The following is a 12,457-nucleotide window of genomic DNA, read 5'->3' on the forward strand; positions in this document are numbered from 1 at the left end:
CTCAGTTCGATCTTCATTAAATCAACCCCCAGGGTTCTACCGAGTTGATGCCATCACATGAGCCCGCATGAAAATATGTGTTCTGCAAGAAAAGGTGAACATAATATGAGTATGAGAAAATCAGCGGGAATATTCATATAGCCATGTATGGGACAAACGACGCCGCACAGTACCTAGGATCATCTCAACGTCATATCGAAGCTCGCATCTGCAAGAACGCTCTCTATCTCCGCGTTGGTCAGGGTGATATTAATATCGCAGGGCAAGGCCGAGGGCATAGCCACATGCTGCTGCTCTTGCCACTGATTGAGCAGTGGCGTCACCCACACCTTGAACTTTCCGAGAAGACTGGGATCGTCGGCGGCCGTCTTCTCACTGCCCAGAATCTCGCGGCCGCGCAGCTTAAGCGCCTCATCTGAGGGGAAGCCGGCGCCGCGTGCAATCTCGGCCTCGACATAGCCGGCAAGGCCGCTCTCGAGCTCGCGCGAGCAGAAGACGCTAGCGGGGCGATCATAGCGGGATGAGAACGTTTCAATATACCCGTCCAACAAGGCCTGGTTGGTCTCGAAGGGCGTTGCGTTATCACCAATAAATATTTCAACCTTGTCAAAGCCGGGGGAAGTCGAACGGCCGGTGGTCAGGTTTGTCATCATGGTGGATGCGACCGCGCCGAGCGTTTCATTCGTGCCGCTGGAGATATTGATCGAGGCCGATGTGGATGAAGTAGCGTGTAGCATTCTCTTGTTGGGGAAGGCGTACGGAGGAGCGAAGCCTGTGCCGCCCTGGGAGATGTTCCAAGCATTGGTGTCCAACGAAAGACCGGGACCCGAAGACAGGATACCAACATCGCGCTTGAATCGCAAGAGCCACTCGGCGTTGTCGGCGGCGGTCTGGTTCCAGGGGTCGTCGCTGTGAAATGGTCAGTATGGGTATATGAAAAGGTATCCTATGGCCCTAACTCATCGAATATTATCCACCGAGCCTGATGCTGAATCTCGGCATCAGTCGGTACATGACAATTCGGATTATTTGGTGACATGGTCGATGAGACGAAGCGAGTTAACTCGCGAAAGAGGCGACGGTAACAGTTGGCATCGGTCAAGAAGAACGCTCCCTGCTTACCCGCCTGTCCTGGCGGCCCGCAGAGGGAGGCTGCAACTGTGGCAGAGATCACTTCTGAGCAGCCTCCCGAGACTGCCCTAGCAGGTTGCGTTCGTGCCATCGCATTCAACTCTTGGCGTTGAGCCTGACATATCGTCGGCTGTGGCTTGACACAAGTGAGCTCAGTCCTCAGAAGGTGAGCGCGTTGACGGAAGTTGTCCAGCCAGCTGGTGGAGGAGGTGATGAGCCTAATTAGCCAGTCGACAATAAAACCGGATGGTGTCGTTGTGGCTTCTTCGATACGGCGGATGATGCGACAAGCCTCCTGCTGGAGCTCATCGCCGTCTATGGTTTGAGGAAGTGAAAATGTCTTGGCCCGCACGAACTCGTGGAGTTGGTGCTCAAGTGGGCATTGCTCGAATAAGTTGTCCTCGCCATTGATCTTGAGGATAGACAGCCTATTCTCGGTCCCTTGGCGCAGCGGAGCCATTTGGGCTTGGCGGCTGATATCCTCTGAGACCAGAAGGTCACGAAGCCAAGAGCACTTGGCGGAGATACCTTGAAGAGATAATACTTCAGAGGCGAAAATGATACGGCAGGCCTCTAGTTGCAAATCATCGTCGCACGGCAGAGTGCCCATCCTTTCCTGGTGGTTGACTGTAAAATAATCCAATTCTAGCTTTATTAACTCATAGGCGCTCTCAGGGGTCTCGGCTGGCGCGCCGGTCGCAATATAAGGGAACGGAGTGCGGCGTTCATTCTCGATCAGATCTATATGAATGCATCAACAGTCAGAATTGATACCGTCAAAATGGCTTTGACGACCGAAGACTCTTCTTCAATTGCCTTCAGACGGTCCGTGCGATTTGGGGGGCTACATACACGGAGGAATAAAGTTTTCAACCATATTGAGCACGGGAGCTTCGAAACCCCAGTCACCCTTCCAGTCAGCCATTGTATCGCCCATCTTGAAATGTTCTGCAAGATGGTCCACTCGAATCGACCAGTTAGACATTGCGATACCACAAAAGCCGCAGCGCGACCGGATATCGGGACCAGTGATCTTCCAGGACTTCATGCTCCAGTCGAGGAATTTGACATTATGCATAAGCCTTAGGTGTTGATTAAGGTGATCTTTGCGATAAAATGTCCTATCTTCGAGTGACCTCTCCAGGCAGGCCAAGTGGTTATGGCATTTGATGTGGGCATCGCTGGGCTCAACCTCGCCGCAGAAAATACAGCAGATCTGGTTAGTCTGGGGATTGAGGACCCGAGGGCCATCAGGGGCACATGTCCACCGTTCCAGAGAGAGGTGTAGCGACTTCTCATGCCTCTGCCAGTCGTGCTTGGTCCCAAAAATCTCTGTGCAGAAAGTACACTGGAATCTCTTCAGGGGCACGGCTAAGGAGGGTTTCTCCTTGCGCTTAGGAACGGCTCTCCTGCGACGGCGGCGGCCGCGCTGTTGGGTCATGGAGCCGAAGGAGGCACCACTGGAAGTGCCAGCACTACTCGCGGAAGAAACATTGTAGAGTGAGGGGTTGGATCCATCATCGGTGGAAATGAAGGAGCAGGGGCTATTCAGCCCCAAGGAAATCTCCGAGTTCAAGGCGACGGCGTGAGCGATGGCGGTGACGGAGGCGGGTTCGTTCTCAGGAGGTGAGTCAACCCAACGCTCCAGGGGATTCAGGTTGCCCGTATTGTTCTCAAAGGCAGGTGTATAAAGACGGCGGGGAATGTCGATAGGGCCGGTCCAGGTGTTGCGAACATAAGGGGAGGTGGACCTAGGGGGCTGGATCCTGTATCTACGGCGAGCATTGGTAAGCCAATTAGAAATCTGGGTCTTGTTAAGGCCTGTCTGACGCTGTAACATCTCCTTCTCTTCCTCGTCAGGGTAGGGATGATCGCCGTGAGAGTAGAGCCAGCCCTTTAGAGTCTTGACCGACTCCCTAGAGAAACGAGTGCCAATCTTGGGCGGCAAGCTGTTTTTGTCGAAACCATGGGCTGAATGGCCTATCTCGGCAGAAGAGGACGTAGCAGGCTGCTGTTTGGAGGCTTCCGAGAAGGAGGCACCCACGAGGCTGGCGGGAGGAACGCTGCCGTGAGGTGGAAGATCGGGATGCTCGCCAATAGTAGGCCATGGCTTAGAAGGGAAGGTTATGCCCTGCTGGTCGTGGGCATCGGGGGCGAGGCCGAAGCTGCATTTGCATTGGAGATCAATGCAAGAGCTACAGAAACCTTTGTACTGGCCGTCCTCGACAATCTTGCAAGAAAATCCTCCAAGGGAGCAGTTGCCACAAGGCTTGTCAGGGGTCCTCCAGACGAAGGCATTGCAGAAGTCGGCCGGCTCAGTGGTAAGACCGAAAGGCAGCGGGGTGACATGTGAGGAACCAACAACGAAGTTCTCTGGGAGGATGGGCTGGAAGTGGTCATCATTGAAGAGCTGTCGGCCCCAGAAGCTGAAGTCATCGTCATCACAATGGGGCAGAACCAGGTCCACGTCTGGGTCGGCAGGCATCTCGATTTTCTTAGGGGACAGACAAAGACAGTGCCGAGCAAATCAGCCGTCTTGTCCTGGTGAATGAAGTTTACTTTCTCCTGGCTGCAGGACGCCCTAGTGTTGATGTACTCCGAACGGTGAAGGGCGACGGGTGAGACAAAAGGTGCTCGATGCAGGCGCTGGGCGGGGCTTTGTCCGCAAAGGAGCGAGGGCAACTATTAACTCTGTGACGGCTCAGTCCATGTAGGTTACGCTCGATATCTGTCAAATGACTGTCGAGGCCAGCTCTCGTACTCACGCATGTGGGTGCAAAGGAAGATAGATTGCCAAGCAACGGTGACACGAGAGATACAGTAGTGCGCCCTTGTGTCAAAAAATATGTGGCCCTTGTGGGGCATATGTGAGGCTAACCCGATACTCTACCTAGAGATGTGCGCGTCAGCGGATGCCCCAGTTTAATCGCCCAACTGGTCGGTCAACCCTGTACCGGCCGCTATGCATATCGCTGATAATTCGGAACAGTGTTTTCTAAGAACCTTAGATCACTATTTATAGGTCCAGTAGCAGGCCCTGACTTGATGGAAGCAGACAAGTCATTCAGTCCAGTTGCCTACCTATCTGCCTACTTGTCTGTCCAAGGTACCTATCGACTAATAGCACCATTATGGCGTCCGACCGCCACCACGTCCAGGTCTTTACAGACGTCCCAGCAGATCTTCTTCACCTGCTCGAGGCCAGACTTCCCCGGTCCATCACTCTCCTCCGCCGCCTGCAGTTTACAACCTTCTCCACAGGCAAGACGGACTCTGCGCGAATCATTGTCGCATCGGACGTGCCCCTCCAAGAACGACATGACGATAGCGCCGACGTGCCAAACAGCACAATCCGGCACTTCACGGCCGCCTACTTGGACCCCTCCCACGGCCTCGAGACCAACATGTGGCTCTACTCAACCTTTGAGGACTCTCAGGGAGCCATGCCAGCCTCTCCCGCTCTGTCTCCTGACCAAGACGCCCTCTGCCGGCAGCAGATCATGGCCGTCCTCAATGAGGCCAGGCACCAGGGGAGGATCTACCCTATCCAACCCCTCGCGCACCCGGACCACATCTTCATCGGCTCGCTCAATAACGCTGTGCGCGATGCGGCCCTCGCTAACGGGTTGTGCTTCGGTCCGACTCCTAAGTACGACTATGAGAAGTTCATCTTCCGCATCGACGAGCTGCCGCTGCCTAGGGACCCTGAACTACCAGCCGGCATGGTCTGGGGGACAGGCACGGTCCGGGACTGCGAGCTGGTTAGGTCGCGGACAAGCATGCCGCGCAGCGTGTGAGTATCGCAATGCCAGATCGGGGAGAAGATCTACTGATAGGGAGTAGTAAGCTGCTGTTGACCCTGCCAAGCCTGTTTATCAAGCTGGAGGACGGGACGCCTGTGGCTTGGGCGTTTTTGGGTAAGTGGGGCAATCTGCTATAGGAATCACCATGTTCTGACCACATAAGCTGTGGATGGCTCATTGTGTAGCGTTCACTGCGAGGTAAGTTAAGATTCAATCCAGTGTGTGCAATAACTTACACCCTGTAGGAGCCCTTCCGCCGTAGAGGCCTTGCAAAGAGTGTGAGCGCTGAGCTCCTCCGCACTAAGACGAGCACATACGGCGGCGACAACTTCGCCGCAGCAGATGTGGCGCCGGATAACACAAGCAGCCAGGCTATGTGTAAGAGCCTAAACGGCAGGGTGCACTGGGCAGGGTCATGGTAGGTCAAGCAACCCCTGAGTGCTATCACATTATGTTAACTAATAGATAACAGGGCCCTTTTAGATATTAAAGAGGCAGCTTATATTAAATCATAAATCGAAAGGGTTAAGGTTTAGGTTAGGTTTAGATTAGGTTTGGGTTACGCTTTATTTAGGGCTATAACTAGCTATCTGCCTACTTATTTTATAATAAAAATATAACTAATGTGGTTAATAAGCGAGCTTACTTGCTATAAATGTCTGCAACTCTTAGTTTGTGATGTTTATGCCAATGCACTGGCGCGTCCCTTTCGAAAGGTAAGGTGGCATCTAAATAGCTTTGGATTGTCCAAATCGCGATCAGTATTAAAGATTTCGGGGTTTTCGAACCATGCGAGGCGCCTGGTGATTATAGGCGCTGTCATACCAACAACTGTCCCGGCTAGAATGATATATTGATGCCCCTCTGGGTGCCGGATATTGAGATTGTTATCTGGAGCTACACGATCCTGGCGACGAGTTGTATTTGGATATAGACTAAGCGCCTCCTTAATTAGCGCGTTTAGGAAAGGCAAGGCCTCAAACCTTTTGGCATCCGGAGGTTAGTTTGCACTAGGCATTGCAGATTCTAGCTCTTTTCTATATCGAATAAAGATAGTCCGTGGCTTATGATATGATATGTGAGAGCTGCCAGCGTCGACGCCGTTGTGTCAACTCAGACGGAAGTGCATTCCGAGCTCGGCCAATTCGTGCCGAAAATGTTATCAGAATGACCTTAGTTGCTTCTTTGAGGAAGTTCCAAAACAGTTAGAAATTACAGGTGATCCGAGTCCCGAAGCGAGGCGTATAAGGTATGCTCATTTTATTCTAACCGCTATTTATTAGTGTAAGCAATCGATCACCAGCTAATGAATAGGTGGCAAAATTTAACCAGTCTCTATGGCTCTATTATAAAACAGATGCGGAGATTACATCCTAAGCTCGATTTACAGACCCATCATCTTGGTATGTTAGATTAATTGTTTTGGGTTCCGCTATGTAGGGCATCTAAATCAAACCGATTATTGATATCTTACAGGGTTATTGACATGCGCCGAGATACTGAAACTTCAAGATTACTAGTATCTATTTCCTGGCGAAGAGTTCTAATAGTTGTTATTTTGATCTCAAGGGTTTCTCTGAGATGGCATACTTGGCTTTCGTTCCCTTCCTCAATAGATCTACGCCTGGGCACCATAGAGCTCCTGAAACTTAGCCGAATATATCATCATCGACTTTACACCACTACATATTGCAAAATCTGTTGTCGATACGCACAGAAGCTTGAACAGATCACTTGCTTAATGGCTCAGCTTCAGGTTTATTGTTCAGGACAAGTTTAGATATACCTGCCAATATATAATGCAATTCAATTTCTCATCTTGATGATAATGTGAATATTTTTAATAAAATGCTCCAACTGCCTGTAAACCTTTCTGTCTGCAGTCAAATATCAGAAACCCACGCAGCAGTAAATGTCCAAAACTGCGGCTATGCAACAGCACTACTCATCGAGATATCTTCCTCGGTTGATAAGGCGTGAAGTTGAAATGATCCTTCTTGCTTTCATGTAATTCCATAGTCGCATGAGCTCATGAGGAGGGACTAATAACTATAATTGCAGTATAGAGTGGTAGGCGCAATAAGAATGGACTAATATCTCTTTAAAATTTTCCAATTAAAATAGTAATTTCGATAAGCCATATACTCCTGGTTGGTATTTTGCTTTTATTTATGTCGCATAAAACCCATTTTTATTACATTCTGAATTCATCCTATGTCTTTCGTGATGACTTATTCAAGACACAGAGATTCAAAGTCGCAAAGAGCGATATTGACGGGCACAGAGGTAGTTGCCAATGTGATGAGGTCGTCACCTTCAGGCTGATCAGCCACCTTCTGGGAAGATAGATACTCCATTGAGTCTTGGGCTATGCGTTCGAAGACGGTGAGTCGCGGCTTTGGCTTTTCGATGACACGGTGCCATGTGTCATTTGTCCCAGTCTCAGCCCACATTGCTTGTCTCTGGGCCTCCGTGAGCGCAGGAGCCGGAGGTCCATACAACTCATCCCAGTTCTGCTTGGGCGGCTCCTCGTACGTCGACTTCGGCAGGTCTAAAACCTCCACCTTGCCATCCTGGAGTAATTTGCGTCCCATATGTCTGAACCATTCCAAGTCTCTCGTAAGGACACGAGCCTTACCATGCAACTGCCAGTAAAACGGCCACGACTCATGCGTGGCTTTTGTGTCACCAGACACATACAAGCCGAAGACAGGCTCAAGGGCAGCGGCGAGCTTGACATCAGAACCCCTGATGATCTTGCTGTTGGGTCGACCAGTCCCAGCGCTATATTCGTGGAAGCGCTGGATCTGGCGAGCGTAAAGACGGATCTTTTCTTCGAGGGAGAGAGACATTTTTTGGAGTTGATGAACAAGTTTGTGAGGGTGTAGAATGGCCGGGAGTGAATAAGAAGTGGTTTGTGAGAAGTTGACTTATTGTTTAAAGAGACAGAAGAATATAGCGGGAAGACTTTTAGAAGTAAGTAAGTCTGAGCGATTCTGTGAAGTATTGGATAAAGGAAAGAAATTCCAGGAGAAGAAGAGCAGGGTAGCTGGCTATTTATAGGGAGAAAATATTATTTTTTTCTTATCAATTCTAGATACCCAGGGCATTATTAAGGAGAAAGTCTTCTAGAAGCTTTAAATCTTTCTAGCTTCACGTTAACTGTAATATGGTGAATTGGACTCTATTGGAGGTACCATTGTAATTTGCTTGGCCACGATGTTAGTTAAGGTGAACCTCGAGAAACAATACTAGCAGCCTAAAGTTTAAGACTATAGTTAAAGCTGTAGTCTTGATCTATTGGATAAGACTTTAAATAGAGCTTGTGGGTGTAGTAGTAATAGAGAATTCTCTTAACGGGAATAGAAAAGGCTGCCATGCCCGTGATCACGAAGGTCTCGAAGCACTCTTAGATCCATCGGAATAGCCACTGTTCACTTTCACTCCTCAAGAGGATAGATCCAGTTCATGCATAGACAGAAGTATATTCAAAGACAGCGATGTCTTGTTCCAACATTTGAACACCTTTTGGATCATGGGTGATGCCCATTTGCGCACCTTGTAATTAACCTTTGACTGATTACCATTTCAAGAGCTTGTTTCCAAACCCTACTTAGAATCAGATCAAACTCTAAAGGCAGGTTCGCAAGTCAGAAACGATCAATTCCAAGTAAATAGAGTAAACTCAGCAAGAGGTAGAAGTAGTATACTGCAGAAAAAGTAAGAAGAAGAAACCCACCCACACATCACCATATCACCAACCATTGGTCACTTAAAACCTAGACCGAACACAGCCTTTTCCCACCATCTTCTTTCCAGTACCACACGTACACTTCTTATCAGCCCAGACAAGGTTCCTATTATAGCAAACACACTGCCTAGCATACCCATCCCAAGACGCTGCATCGCCACAGTCAGTAGTACACTGATTCTTCGACCAAACCTTTCCATCCGGACATCCACAGGTTCTCTCGACTTCATCAAAGATCTGGCCCTTCTTGTCGCAGACACAGGTCTCTGATCGAGAATTGTACGAAGCATATTCTCCACAGTCAGTGATGCACTCTTTGCCACTCCAGATCTTACCACCTGTGCATCCACAACCAAGAGTAGTAGGGTTGAAAGACTGACCCTTTTTGGGGCAAACACAGGTTTGAGACTTCTTGTGCCACGTAGCTAGCTTGCCACAATCAATATGACACTGTCCATCGGACCAGACTTGCTTATCAGGACAAGAGCACCCCTTGGTCTCACTGTCAAAGTCCATGCCGCCTTTGTTGCAGACACAGCCCTTGGCAGAGTTACTCCAACAAGCTTCAGAGCCACAGTTTGAAGCACACATTTTGCCGTTCCAGCGTGTATCAGTGGGACATGTGCAGGTCTTGTCTTCTTTGAAAGTCTGGCCAGCCTTTTTGCATACACAGACATCATCCTTGTCATAGGCGTGTGAGCCACAGTTCTTCTTGCAGCCCTTCTTGCTGGGCTTGTAGCCTTCTTTGCAGACGCACTTGTTACCTGAGAGGACGGTGTTGGGTTTGCTGCAGACGCAGTTGCCGTCGCTGTCACGGGTAGAATCGCCTTCGCATTTGGGTGTGCACTTTTCCTTGACGGGCTCGTTGCCGGGCTTGCAGGTACAGACGTTCTTGTTGTCGAGCTCGGCGAGTTTATCGTCGCAGACACAGACGCCTTTTTCGCCGCGGGTGGAGCCGCTGGGACACTCTGGCTTGCACTCGCCGCTGACAATCTCATGAGCGTCTGCGGTGCATTTGCATGTGCCGTCCTCTTGGCGAGAGGAATCCTTAGGACATTCAGGCTTGCATTCTCCTTTGACAATCTCGTAGCCAGCGGTATCACACTTGCAAGTGTTATCTTGCTGACGAGTAGATCCTTCAGGACATCCTGGCTTGCACTCGCCACTGACTATCTCATAACCGTCAGCAGCACACTTGCATGTTCCATCCTCTTGGCGTGAAGAATCCTTGGGGCACCCGGACTTGCACTCTCCCTTGACAAGTTCATAGCCATCTATGTCGCACTTGCAGGTGTCATCCTGCTGACGGGTAGATCCTTTGGGACACTCAGGCTTGCACTCCCCACTGACGATCTCGTAGCCGTCAGTAGTACACTTGCAAGTCTTGTCCGCCTGGCGCTCTGAGTTCTTGGGACATTCCGGTTTGCATTCGCCATTGACGGTCTCAAATCCATCGGTGTTGCATTTGCAGGTATCGTCTCCCTGACGGGTGGAATCCTTGGGACACTCGGGGGCACAGGCGTCCTTGACGATCTCATAGCCCTTGGTGTCGCAGGCACAAGTACCATCTTCTTGGCGCTTTGAGTCCTTGGGGCATGCAGCTATGCATGTGTCCTTCACGATCTCGAATCCATCTGAGTTGCATTTGCAAGTGCCGTCCTCTTGGCGGCTTGAGTCTTTCGGACACTCGGGCACGCATGTATCCTTGACTATTTCATAGCCATTCTCGTTACATTTGCAGGTATCATCCTCTTGCCTGGTAGACTCGTCCGGACAGGTAGGGGTACATACATTCTTGATGATCTCGTAGTTACCGTCATCACACTTGCAAGTGTCATCCTGTTGCCTTGTCGAATCCTTGGGACAAACGGGTATGCAAGTGTTTTTGATGATTTCGTTATCCTCTGCGTCACACTTGCAGGTATCGTCTTCCTGCCTCTTCGAATACTTCGGACAGACAGGAGCACAGACATTCTTGACAATCTCTTGATCATCTGCGTCGCATTTGCAGGTATCATCAGCCTGTCTCTTGGAGCCCTTGGGGCAAACTGGGACACAAGTGTTCTTGACGATCTCATAATCATCTGCATCACACTTGCACGTATCGTCTTGTTGTCTCTTGGAATCCTTCGGACAGACAGGTGTACAAGCTCCCTTGACGATTTCCTCATCATCGGCATTACACTTGCATGTATCATCGCCTTGTCGAGTAGAGTCGCTAGGGCAGGCTGGAACGCAAGTACCCTTGATGATTTCATGATCGTCTGCATCGCATTTGCAGGTATCATCCTTCTGACGGGTCGAGTCCTTCGGGCAAACTGGTACACAAGCTCCTTTGATGATTTCTTGCGCTTCATCATCACACTTGCAAGTATCGTCGCCTTGTCTCTTTGAGTCTTTAGGGCAGACAGGGACACAAGATCCTTTCACGATCTCCTGATGGTCGTCGGTGCATTTGCAGGTGTCATCAGATTGACGGGATGAATCCTTGGGACAGATGGGCACGCAAGAACCTTTGATGAGTTCCTTACTTCCATCATCGCATTTGCATGAATCATCGTTCTGTCGGGTTGTATCCTTCGGGCAAACAGGTACACATGTTCCCTTGACGATCTCTTGTTTGTCATCCGTGCATTTGCATGAATTGTCGCTCTGACGCGTTGACCCGGTAGGGCATGTAGGGAGACAAACACCCTTGACGAGTTCCTCGCCTTCAGCGTCGCATTTGCAAGACCCATCACTTTGGCGTGTAGTATCCTTAGGACACTTGTTCACACAAGCACCCTTGCTGATCTCCTTGTTCGGGTCATTGCACTTGCAGCTGCCATCAGACTGACGAGTAGAGTACTGAGGGCACTTGTCGACACAAACTCCTTTGACCAAGTCCTTATCACCCTGACACTTGCAAGCACCGTTATCCTGACGTGTCGAGTACTGAGGGCACTTGTCGACACAAGAACCCTTGAAGAGCTCCTTGTTGGGATCGTTGCACTTACATGTACCATCACCCTGTCGAGTAGTCCCCCCAGGACACTTCTCAACACACTTCCCCTGAACAGGCTCCTTTCCAGACTTGCAGGTACACTGCCCAGAGGAAGAGGACCAAGCAGCCCCGTCATCATCGCAGACACAAGACCAGCTGCCGTAGCTACCAGCCTTGTACTTTGAATCATCAGGACACTTGTTGACGCATTTTCTGTTCTTGAGGGTCTGTGCATCAGGGCAATCGCAAGAGTACTGCTTGTAGATCTGGCCTTCGTAGGGGCATTTGCAGTATCCAGGGGTTGAGCCCTTGGGTGGGACCCAAGTGGCTTCACCGCAATACTGGGTATAGGTGCGCCTGTTCAGACCATTGGTGTTGCCATCGGGGGCAGCCGAGACGGTGCTGATGGCGACTAAAGCGAGGGTGAGAACTTTGAACAACATTGTGAATGACTACAAGGCAGGCCTCGAATGATTCATAAGTGAGCAAAGAAAAGAGGAGAAGGAATAAAACTTTGAGTGCTGGTGATGACGAACCGGAAAATACTGGGCCAATGTCTGTGTCTTTATAGAAGTCAAGATGAGGAGTAAACGAGCGGCACGACGATGTTCACTGCAGGCCTGGCATTTCCGAGCTGAGTCGGGACGCCAAAAACAATCTGGTGACAGGCTGCATGATGCTATTCCTCAAAAAGAATCAGCTCCCACCCTTTGGCAGTATTCTTCACTGCCATCAGAGTCTAAACTTATTCTCAATGACCAAGCTGAAGTGGCCGATGGTCCGGAGGCG

General features: G+C 50.1%; 4 protein-coding genes across 4 annotated transcripts; 1 reads left to right on the top strand and 3 right to left on the bottom strand.

Moving 5' to 3' along the window:
* Window positions 1–53: 53 nt before the first annotated feature.
* Window positions 54–3,731, bottom strand: BKA55DRAFT_264507 (uncharacterized protein). Its single transcript, XM_046185440.1, has 3 exons — window positions 1,984–3,731; window positions 960–1,872; window positions 54–909 (listed from the first exon to the last, which is right to left on the bottom strand). The coding sequence occupies exons 1-3, from the start codon at window positions 3,614–3,616 to the stop codon at window positions 180–182; spliced, it is 3,276 nt and encodes a 1,091-aa protein (XP_046041303.1). The 5' UTR covers window positions 3,617–3,731; the 3' UTR covers window positions 54–179.
* A 388-nt stretch (window positions 3,732–4,119) lies between these two features.
* On the top strand, window positions 4,120–5,526 carry BKA55DRAFT_586467 (uncharacterized protein). Its single transcript, XM_046194566.1, has 5 exons — window positions 4,120–4,924; window positions 4,975–5,048; window positions 5,098–5,132; window positions 5,180–5,352; window positions 5,407–5,526. The coding sequence occupies exons 1-5, from the start codon at window positions 4,263–4,265 to the stop codon at window positions 5,447–5,449; spliced, it is 987 nt and encodes a 328-aa protein (XP_046041304.1). The 5' UTR covers window positions 4,120–4,262; the 3' UTR covers window positions 5,450–5,526.
* A 1,639-nt stretch (window positions 5,527–7,165) lies between these two features.
* BKA55DRAFT_600160 (uncharacterized protein) lies at window positions 7,166–7,786 on the bottom strand (the record flags this gene model as incomplete). The annotated part of the gene is made up of 1 exon (XM_046196490.1): window positions 7,166–7,786. The coding sequence occupies one exon, from the start codon at window positions 7,784–7,786 to the stop codon at window positions 7,166–7,168; it is 621 nt and encodes a 206-aa protein (XP_046041305.1).
* An 849-nt stretch (window positions 7,787–8,635) lies between these two features.
* BKA55DRAFT_720591 (uncharacterized protein) lies at window positions 8,636–12,111 on the bottom strand (the record flags this gene model as incomplete). Its single annotated transcript, XM_046200995.1, has 2 exons — window positions 8,636–11,198; window positions 11,283–12,111. The coding sequence occupies 2 exons, from the start codon at window positions 12,109–12,111 to the stop codon at window positions 8,707–8,709; spliced, it is 3,321 nt and encodes a 1,106-aa protein (XP_046041306.1). The 3' UTR covers window positions 8,636–8,706.
* Between the last annotated feature and the right edge of the window lie 346 nt (window positions 12,112–12,457).

The sequence above is a fragment of the Fusarium redolens genome, assembly GCF_020744475.1.
Source record: "Fusarium redolens strain MPI-CAGE-AT-0023 chromosome Unknown BKA55scaffold_34, whole genome shotgun sequence".
Taxonomy (NCBI): domain Eukaryota; kingdom Fungi; phylum Ascomycota; class Sordariomycetes; order Hypocreales; family Nectriaceae; genus Fusarium; species Fusarium redolens.

What these genes read in the sequence shown, in the direction of transcription:
- BKA55DRAFT_264507 (XM_046185440.1), bottom strand. Translation starts at nt 3,616, where the DNA reads ATGCCTGCCGACCCAGACGTGGACCTGGTTCTGCCCCATTGTGATGAC. An exon ending in TGAAAACTTTATTCCTCCGT is followed by an intron (nt 1,873 to 1,983) that starts GTATGTAGCCCC and finishes GCATTCATATAG; the next exon opens with ATCTGATCGAGAATGAACGC. An exon ending in CGGTGGATAATATTCGATGA is followed by an intron (nt 910 to 959) that starts GTTAGGGCCATA and finishes ACCATTTCACAG; the next exon opens with CGACGACCCCTGGAACCAGA.
- BKA55DRAFT_586467 (XM_046194566.1), top strand. Translation starts at nt 4,263, where the DNA reads ATGGCGTCCGACCGCCACCACGTCCAGGTCTTTACAGACGTCCCAGCA. An exon ending in TGTGGCTTGGGCGTTTTTGG is followed by an intron (nt 5,049 to 5,097) that starts GTAAGTGGGGCA and finishes TGACCACATAAG; the next exon opens with CTGTGGATGGCTCATTGTGT. An exon ending in GTGCACTGGGCAGGGTCATG is followed by an intron (nt 5,353 to 5,406) that starts GTAGGTCAAGCA and finishes AATAGATAACAG; the next exon opens with GGCCCTTTTAGATATTAAAG.